The sequence below is a fragment of the Castor canadensis genome, chromosome 1 (genome assembly GCF_047511655.1).
Source record: "Castor canadensis chromosome 1, mCasCan1.hap1v2, whole genome shotgun sequence".
In the NCBI taxonomy this organism is placed as follows: domain Eukaryota; kingdom Metazoa; phylum Chordata; class Mammalia; order Rodentia; family Castoridae; genus Castor; species Castor canadensis.
In genome coordinates, this window is record NC_133386.1 from 157255999 (window position 1) to 157266321 (window position 10323).

The window sequence follows — 10323 nt, forward strand, 5'->3', positions numbered from 1 at the left end:
CATTATTCTCCCTTTTACCCTCTCCCCTCCTTATGGTGACTTCAGCAGGTTTCAGTGTTCCATATTCATACTTGTATAGAAAGTACATCAATATTCACCCTCTTTATCTCTTTCATTTACTCTCCCCTTCCTACTAGTGTCCTCCCCTTAGTATAACGTTTCATGTTTCTGTTTTTCATTGCTTAGGTGTCTGTTCATTGTTCAGTGGGAATTTTACTTTGGTATTTTTCCTGTAAATATATTGTGCATAAATAAGTCAGTTTATCCCCCCTCCACTACTCTTCCTCACCCTCTGATCTAATGTGTGACTTATTTTTAAACTATACTTGTCAGGGAAAGAGCTAAATAACCATTTACCAGATTCAAAGGTCAAAATTCATGGCTTTATCTTTTGGAATCTAAGTGCAACATATCACCATGAAATGAACAAATGCCACCAGAAGAGTTTACATAAGCCCAATGTCCTGGACTATTCTTTTTTGGGGGGATCTTGAACTCAGGGCCTTATGCTTGCTAGGCAGGCAGCTCTACCAGTTGACCCACTCCACCAGGCCTGGTTTGTGTTGGGTTTTTCAAGATAGGGTCTCATCAACTATTTGCCTGGGGCTGGCCTCAAACCACAATCTTCCTGATCTCTGCCTCCTGAGTAGGTAGAATTACAAGCATGAACCACCAGTGCCTGGCTGCTAGACATTCTTAAGCAGGAGAGAATCTGCCTCTAAGGAAATTATTTTCCTTAAATCCAGAGAACTCAGTGATATTTAGATGCAGTAGAACTTACTCCTTTAGAACCAGGCTTCTACCAGCAGTACTACTCTAACCACCAAGCATAATAAAATTGTCTGGGGAACACAGTCTGAGAGAAAAGTATGGCATCTTCTTTTTTGACACATTGATGTACAAAATGCTCACAATTTTGAGGACATAGTTTTGAATTGGAATTCATTCCACTGCAGTGAAAAATGCAAGAAAAACATTCAATAAGAAATGTTCCAAAAAATTTGAGAATTTATTTAATAATTTCATAAAGGTTAAAGATATTGCTGTTTATGACTAGTTTCTCTAAGAAAAACAAGTAAAGTCTATTTGGACTGTCAAAGCCACAACTGTCTGACCAAAGGAAAGGCTTTCCATCACTGCCCCAGTCTGTCTCCTGACGATGGCTGTCTCCACATTCTTCCTCCTAAGGAGCGTCTTGCAGAGCCCTCTGGAGAATCACCTTGAGGGCCTCAGGCTTCTGCTGCTGTCTATAGGAGCCAACGAAGAAGTAGGTGATGGGGTTAGCACATCTGTTAACACAGCACAGGGAAAGTGTGATTGGATGAAAATAACAAAATTGATGATAAAAAGAAATCGGAAGCCAGCGTAAGAGGAACCAGTAAATACCAAAAGGCAGCCCACAGATAAGGAAGACTAGCACCGTGAGCAGGATGGTCACATACAGTCTAGTAAGTGGCATTCGCCGAGAACCACAGAAGATCTTGACCAGCAGGGTCAAGCTGGACCCAGAGAGAGTTACAAATAAAATAATCAGCCATGCAGTTATGGAAAAAATCAGTATTTGTCTGCCAGTTAAAACAAAAATACCCAATCATATATGTAGTGGAGCACAATTTCAGGATAATTGGCATCACAGACAAGACCCAGAGCAGAGCACAAATGACAAGTGACATGTGTTTTGGGCGGTGGCAGCAGTACCAGATAGGCCAGAAGACAGACAGACATTGTTCAGTGCTAATGGCACTGAGTATGCTCAGTCCTGCGATATAAGGAATGATCGCCAAATTGCTTAAAATGATTACTATGTGGATAGATAAGTAATGGAACAAGCTGATAACATCTATCAGTAAACGAAGAGTGACACAACAGAGGAAGAGGAAGTCGGCGGCAGCAGGTTTAGGAGGTAGAATGTTATGGCATTCCTGCGCATGCGGAAGCCTGGGAGTCCGAGCACAACGGTGTTTCCTGCCAGTCTAACTAAGGCAAAAACGTAGATCAGCAACTCCTTGACCAGGCGATTGTCACAAGTGGATTACAGAACTCTTCCATTGCATACATTAGTGTGGGTTCTGTCCACTGTGATGGGATGTTTGGATCCATGTTCTTAAAATCTCCAATGGTGCCCCTGAGAACACAAACAAGATTTGAGAACTTCTCTATGGTCACTTACTCTCAGAACCACCTCATTATTGGGAATAACTATCCCTGCTATAAAAAGGAAAGCAACAGAAGACTGAAGCATTAAGTAACTAACAAGTGCTGGGGAACCCTAGAATATGAATTCAAACCCAGTACTTGCTGACTTTGCAGCGTGAATTTTCTGTCCTTAAACTCAGGTCTTCTAAATAATATGGAAATATTCTGTATTCCAAATGCCTCCACTCATTGGGCTACAGCTATGAATCCAAAACTGTTCTGTCCTGTCTGTCCAGGGACAGAAATTATTTCTCAGTCTCAGGAATTAATAAAGACACAGAGATGATCATAACACCCTGTGTGAGAAGGGCTCTCACCATGGAAGAAGACCTTGCTTTAGAGCAATGAGGAGAATGTGACTTCTTTCTTGGATATTTGTGAGAATAAATGGGTCTGGTGAACTAGTGTCAGCCCTTGAAGACAGGAACACTTAACTCTGTGTGTGACACATTGCATTCTCAGTATTTCTTCAAAAAAAGAGTGAGTGCATGAATACCCTAGAGCAGTAAATGATTTTCATTAAACAGAAAATAAGCTGGGCACCAGTGGCTCAAGCCTGTAATCCTAGCTACTCAGGAGGCAGACATCGGAACAATCACAGTTTGAAACCAGCCCCAGTGAAGTTCACAAGGACCCTATCTCAAAAAAAAAAACCCAATACAAAAAAAGGGCTGGTGGAGTGGCTTGAGGCATAGACTCTGAGTTTAAACCTAGTACCTTGGAAAACAGCACTGAAAGTAATTATGACACATACATATAGTGTTAAGAAAATTTCACTCAGCATATATACTTTTCTGATCAGCTCTGTGTGTTTATAATTATTTGTGGGCCCAAATAATTGAAGTTGACCACTGGCATGCCTTTGTAGTAAAAATCAATATGACTTTGATCAGCACTTAGAAGCATATTGGTGCACATACTGGAGACAGAATTTGTGTTGAGGTTGAATTTTTCAGCAATGTAGAAGAGGAAGTAATAAGGAATGCTGTCTGAATGCCTCGAAAAGAGGTATTTCAAATGCAGAAATATCTATGGAGGGCTATTAAACTGATAAAAATGGGTACTACACATGATCTTAGCCAAAAGGCAGAGGAGCAATATGGAGGACTGTTGAGTGGTGTGTGATGAAGTGTACAATATGATCCTACTCCATTCCATCCTATTCAATTCTCTCACCAGTGTATCCTCAGTAGAGTTTCTTTGCTGACAAAACTTTTTTTGAGACATAATATCCTATGTAGACCAGACTAAGCTTTGAACTTGGGATCTCCTGCGTCTGTTTTCCAAGTGTTAGGATTACAGTCATGCATGACCATGCCCAGCTTGCTAAAAGGCTTTGTGTGAGAGGAGAATGTGGAAGAAAGTATAAAAAGTATAGGATTTATAATGCAAAGAGAGATGGTCATGCAGATATCAAATGGAGAAAGAGGAAAGTTCACAAGGGGGAATAATAGTAGCTTACTGAGAGTTCATTTAGCCATTCTCTTTTAATCCTCTTAAGGGACTATTTAGTAAGAATAATTATTTTTCCTGTTTGTGAGAAGATGCAATTGGAGCACAAAAATGATGACTGTTTTATTCCTGGTCTCACATAGTATGAATTTGAACCCAGCATGTCTGCCTTAGGATTGGCCCTTTTGTACCAGCCCATTGGACCCACCACCACTGGGTATCTACTAGATGAGGGAGAAGCAGAGGAATAATGTTCAAGATAAATACAAGATGGCAGTCAATGTGGATGAAAATAAAATCTATCACAAGCAAACTCCAGAAATGGAGAGGAGGAGAAGCCATTCAAATAGGAAGCAAAACACTGATTAAATTTAATTGGGAACAGATGGAGAATTCAGGGGCCTTTTTTATCTCAGAAAGGCAGCCATAGCCTCAGAATCCAGAGCATTTACTTGAGCAGGAGGTCCCAAAATATAAAGAAGATGCATCCTCATCTGGGGAAGCAAAGAGGCATCTAGTAGTGAATGCCTCCATCATGATCCCTCTTAGATAACCTCTTATAGCCATGGTTGGATTGAGCAGAAAATGGAAAGGAAAATAGAAATTCTTCCAACCCCACTCAAATACATGCAATAGTTTGTGATCTGCTTTTAGGCTATGATATCTGCTTCATCAAACTTGAAGTTCCATGAACAGGAGATTTTTCCTGTTTGTTCACACTTATACCCCAATATTTAGCAACTGTTTCTTTTTTTTTTCTTTTATTATTCATATATGCATACAAGGCTTGGGTCATTTCTCCCCCCTGCCCCCACCCCCTCCCTTACCACCCACTCCACCCCCTTCCTCTCCCCCCCCTCAATACCCAGCAGAAACTATTTTGCCCTTATTTCTAATTTTGTTGTAGAGAGAGTATAAGCTATAATAGGAAGGAACAAGGGTTTTTGCTAGTTGAGATAAGGATAGCTATACAGGGAGTTGACTCACATTGATTTCCTGTGCGTGGGTGTTGCCTTCCAGGTGAATTCTTTTTGATCTAACCTTTTCTCTAGTTCCTGGTCCCCTTTTCCTATTGGCCTCAGTTGCTTTTAAGGTATGTGCTTTAGTTTGTCTGCGTTAAGGGCAACAAATGCTAGCTAGTTTTTTAGGTGTCTTACCTATCCTCACCCCTCCCTTGTGCGCTCTTGCTTTTATCATGTGCTCAAAGTCCAATCCCATTGTTGTGTTTGCCCTTGATCTAATGTCCACATATGAGAGAGAACATACGATTTTTGGTCTTTTGGGCCAGGCTAACCTCACTCAGAATGATGTTCTCCAATTCCATCCATTTACCAGTGAATGATAACATTTCGTTCTTCTTCATGGCTGCATAAAATTCCATTGTGCATAGATACCACATTTTCTTAATCCATTCGTCAGTGGTGGGGCATCTTGGCTGTTTCCATAACTTGGCTATTGTGAATAGTGCCACAATAAACATGGGTGTGCAGGTGCCTCTGGAGTAACCTGTGTCACAGTCTTTTGGGTATATCCCCAAGAGTGGTATTGCTGGATCAAATGGTAGACCAATGTTTAGTGTTTTAAGTAGCCGCCAAATTTTTTTCCAGAGTGGTTGTACTAGTTTACATTCCCACCAATAGTGTAAGAGGGTTCCTTTTTCCCCACATCCTCACCAACACCTGTTGGTGGTGGTGTTGCTAATGATGGCTGTTCTAACAGGGGTGAGGAGAACTCTTAGTGTGGTTTTAATTTGCATTTCCCTTATTGCTAGAGATGATGAGCATTTTTTCATGTGTTTTTTGGCCATTTGAATTTCTTCTTTTGAGAAAGTTCTGTTTAGTTCACTTGCCCATTTCTTTATTGGTTCATTAGTTTTGGGAGAATTTAGTTTTTTAAGTTCCCTATATATTCTGGTTATCAGTCCTTTGTCTGATGTATAGCTGGCAAATATTTTCTCCCACTCTGTGGGTGTTCTCTTCAGTTTAGAGACCATTTCTTTTGATGAACAGAGCTTTTTAGTTTTATGAGGTCCCATTTATATATGCTGTCTCTTAGTTGCTGTGCTGCTGGGGTTTCGTTGAGAAAGTTCTTACCTATACCTACTAACTCCAGAGTATTTCCTACTCTTTCCTGTATCAACTTTAGAGTTTGTGGTCTGATATTAAGATCCTTGATCCATTTTGAGTTAATCTTGGTATAGGGTGATATACATGGATCTAGTTTCAGTTTTTTGCAGACTGCTAACCAGTTTTCCCTGCAGTTTTTGTTGAAGAGGCTGCTATTTCTCCATCGTATATTTTTAGCTCCTTTGTCAAAGACAAGTTGGTTATAGTTATGTGGCTTCATATCTGGGTCCTCTATTGTGTTCCACTGGTCTTCATGTCTGTTTTTGTGCCAGTATTATGCTGATTTTATCATTATTGCTTTTTAAATATAGTTTGAAGTCAGGTATTGTGATACCTCCTGCATTGTTCTTTTGACTGAGTATTGCCTTGGCTATTCGTGGCCCTCTCGTGTTTCCATATAAATTTAACGGTATATATTTCAATCTCTTTAATGAATGTCATTGGAATTTTGATGGGAATTGCATTAAACATGTAGATTACTTTTGGGAGTATAGACATTTTTACTATGTTGATTCTACCAATCCATGAGCATGGCATGAGCATGGGAGAGCTCTCCACTTTCTATAATCTTCCTCAATCTCTTTCTTCAGAAGTTTATAGTTTTCCTTGTAGAGGTCCAAATGAATGAATTTCATTCTTCTTTATAGCTGAATAAAATTCCATTGTATATAAATATCTCATTTTCTTAATCCATTCATCAGTTGTGGGGCATCTTGGTTGTTTCAATAGCTTAATTATTGTGAATAATGCTGCAATATACATAGGTGTATATTCCTTTGGGTATATCCCTAAAGTGGTATTATTGGATCATGTGGCAGTTCTAGTTTTAGTTTTCTGAGGAGCCTCTATATTGTTTTCCATTGTGGTTGTACTAATTTACATTCCTACCAACAGCATATTTTCTTTCACATACAAGAGAGGGAGGGTAAAAGAAGGATGTTAAGGAGATGAATATGGTTGATGTACTTCCTATACAAGAATGAATATAGAATTTTTAAACCTGCTGAAATTGCAATAAGGAGGCTAAGGTAGAAAGGAGAAAATAGAGTGGATGAACCAATTCAGGTTATAATAATATACATGGAAATGTTGCAAGAGAACTCCCTGTATAGCTGTCTTAAACAAACAAAAGTGTCATATTTTTTACACAATCAAAGAACAGGAGAGCAGACAGGTCCTGTCTGAGGGGGCTTGGTACCAGAGGGAGAGGGGAGGATGTAGAGAGAGGGTGTAGGATGATGAATATGGTGCAAATATTGTGCACACATGTATGTAAATGGAGAAATGAGACCTTCTGAAATTATTCCAGGAATAGGGGGAAGAGGAATGAAGGAGAATGATGGATGGGATGAATGCAACTATGATGTAATGTAAGAACTTTATCAAGATTCTGGGCACCCTTGGGGTTCCTTAATCTTTTTTCATGGCAATGAATTGCTTGAAACACTAATTTAAGTGTATGTGCTATTTATTGATTTGTCTTCTTCATTAAATCTAACACTATCATGTCTAGACCTACTTAGTTTTTGTTGTTATTGTTCATTATAATAGCAACCATCTATTGTAATATCTTCATCTATCTAAGGAAGAATCTGATATTAATGAATACAAAAGTTATCTCAATCACATGGTAAAGAGCAGGTCCAATCTCTATCTTCTGGCACCTCCTCCAACACTTTCTCACTATTCTTTATTACATTATTCATTATGAGAGGTGCTCCCAAGAAAAATATTGCAGTAGCTTGGATTGTGAAACTGTAAAGGAGAATCAGGGTGTAGAAACTGTGAACTGTTCCAAACACTCATTCTCCTTAGGTCTCACATAATGGAGAAGTATTCAAGCAGAAAGGACCCCAATCTCAAATTCCCTTGATGCTGTTGGCACCCCATGACTAGGCACTGGCCAAAAAGAGGTAAGCAGAAGTGATGAAACAAACTTTTGGATTGTGATCTTTTTCCTCTTTTTCCCGTAGTTTGGAATGCTTATGTGGCCTGGGAGCCATGTGGGATGAGGGGATGAAGGTATATCTCCAGGAATGAGGAGGGTGCTAGCAAATTGAAGAAGTCATGTTGTCAAGTGCCCTAAACTACCCAATTCAAGTTGGGTAATAAACTCCCTCTCTAAGTATCTACTGTCTATTTTATCTCTTTACACTATCAAGAGTCATAAAGTTAAAATGCTTATCAATGCCTAAATAATTTCAACATTTTATTACATCCTCCTCTTACATAATTTGCGATTCTCATGAGAGATTTTTTAAGAGATATGACAGTAATAAGAAGGTAAAAAACAAATTGAGGTCAAACTAAGAGGAGATACGTTGGAAAATTGATCCAAACACATTGAGATGGAGAGTTCAGAATATACAAAGAGTGGGGAGGCTATATAGAAAGGAATAGATTTTCTCTGTTTGCCAACAGTATTCCATGTCCTCTCTCTCTACCCTTCTCCACGTCCTGGAGAAGAAACATCTATGCCTCGTCAATGGGATCCCTTTTGCTTTGTCTCCTGGTGACATTTACTCTAAAGGACATACTGACAAGAGGTTGGAGAGCAAGAGGACAATAAATTGGGATCTTAAATTTACTCATTGTCTCTCCCTTAGACTTTAAATTGGCAAAGTCCATGTTATTCTACCTAAGGACCTACCATCTAGTGGATGACCCTTTCCTATGATCACACTTACAACTATAGCTACAGTTTCAACCAGCTCTGAATTCTGATAATTTCTCTTTCCCGTGTTCTTTTAAAACATGGTGATGTTGAACTCCCTCTCCCAACCTCATCACTCTGCCTCTAAACCTGATATTATAAGTTAACTGTTCCTTAAGTAAACTCATATCAATCATCCCATTTTAGACAAACTTTCTTGCTGTAAGCCTCACATATACACAAAAGAAAGAAAGTTTTCTAAAGTCAGTGAAACACATGACTGATTTAATGACAGAACTTCATTTTGGGAAGACACTCATGTATCCCATTTTACCTCTTAAATTAAGTAAAGTGGCAGATTTCCTACCAGTTCAACAAAATTGAATGGTTGGAACGAAGGGCAAATTGGGAGAAGCTCCAAGAAGAGGGGACAGTCCTAGTTCATAGCTTTTGAATATCCTATAGTCAAGTCTGTCAGCACCCAAAATTGTCAGTAGGGAGCTTCAGATCTCATGTGGGTTCCTGCTGGAGCACCTGTGGTTCCCAGGATGCTGTACCCCAAATTTTAAGATATGGGTTTGGACTAAGAAGAAAAAGACATTAGTGGCTTTTAAAATAAGTTGTTGTGGGATTGGTGGAGTGATTCAAATGGTGGAGCACCTGACTATCAAGCATGAGGCCCTGAGTTCAAACTCTAGTACTGCCAAAAAAGGTAGGCTGTTGAGAAAGTCTTACCTTTCCTCCATTCTTGTGGGAGATGGCAGGATGCTCTGTGTGAAATGAAGAACCTCCTGGATTGACAATCTCCACAGGACACTTCTCTGCCTTGGAGAGGAACCTGCCAGCGTGAACCCTGATGGTGGTGTGACACTTATCAAGATCAGGACTGTCCTGTGGTTTCCTGTCTTGGGACCTATTGGCAAGAGAAAGTGTGGAGTCCGTTGAGTCATGCTCCTCATGAGATGGTTATCATCATTTGATTTTACTCTGCTCTTATCTCTTGACTTCTGTTAATCTCTACCTCATTGAGTCTCCTTCCCTGCAAATGATTGTTGTTTTGAAGCTTCTTGCTGACATTTGGAAGGCTGTGTAACTAAAAACAAAACACAACTTAAAAAAAAAACATTTTATTAGCCTACTTTTTTTGTACAGGGGAATTTCATTGTGACATTTTGGTAACTACTTACAATGTACCTTGATTTGATCCACCCCTCCATCATGCTCCCTTATCTCCCTGCTCCTTCTTAGAACAATTCCAACAGGTGTCATTGTTCTATTTTCATAAAAGTATATTAATTACATCAATCATATTCACCTTCCCTTACCATCTCCTTCACCTTTCCTCATATACACACTAGTACCAATCCCCATAAAGGGAATGTTTCATATTCCTGGCCTTCATTGTTTTAAGTGTGCATTAATTGTTTTACCCATGCATATTGTACTTTAATCCAATTAACCCTCTCTACTACTCTCTCTTTCTCTATTCCTTACCCACATTATTAAAAAATTTCAGTGAATTTTGTTACATCATATTATACACAGATGTAAAGTATTTTGATATTATACACTCACTATCATTCCCTTTTACTCTCCTGCCTCCCTCTTCTTAACATTCCCACTATTACAAACATATATCTATGTGAAATGTTGTATGTATTTATGTATACATTTCTCTTTTAGATAGCCCAGGAGGGCTCCTGCACCACCAGATGCCAGCTCCTATCATGCTTGGGAGAAGCAGACCACCAGGTGAGCTAAACAGCATGTGGTACTCCCACATACAACCCTGGAACAAATCAGCATAGCCCCCTGGACAGACTGACCCCCCACCCAGGGAAAAAAGAAAAAAAACCCAAACTGAATAATAAACAAGCAGCTGGAAAAAAAAGACAA

General features: G+C 39.4%; 1 protein-coding gene and 1 pseudogene across 1 annotated transcript; both read right to left on the minus strand.

Annotated features, from left to right (window-relative positions):
• Window positions 1–1009: 1009 nt before the first annotated feature.
• Window positions 1010–9453, minus strand: LOC141411431 (mas-related G-protein coupled receptor member X1-like). The gene is given in 4 exon segments (XM_074043131.1): window positions 1010–1545; window positions 1589–1973; window positions 9163–9340; window positions 9449–9453. Coding segments are annotated over 4 exon segments (1104 nt in total).
• Window positions 3164–3295, minus strand: LOC141415811 (U2 spliceosomal RNA; annotated as a pseudogene).
• Window positions 9454–10323: the final 870 nt, after the last annotated feature.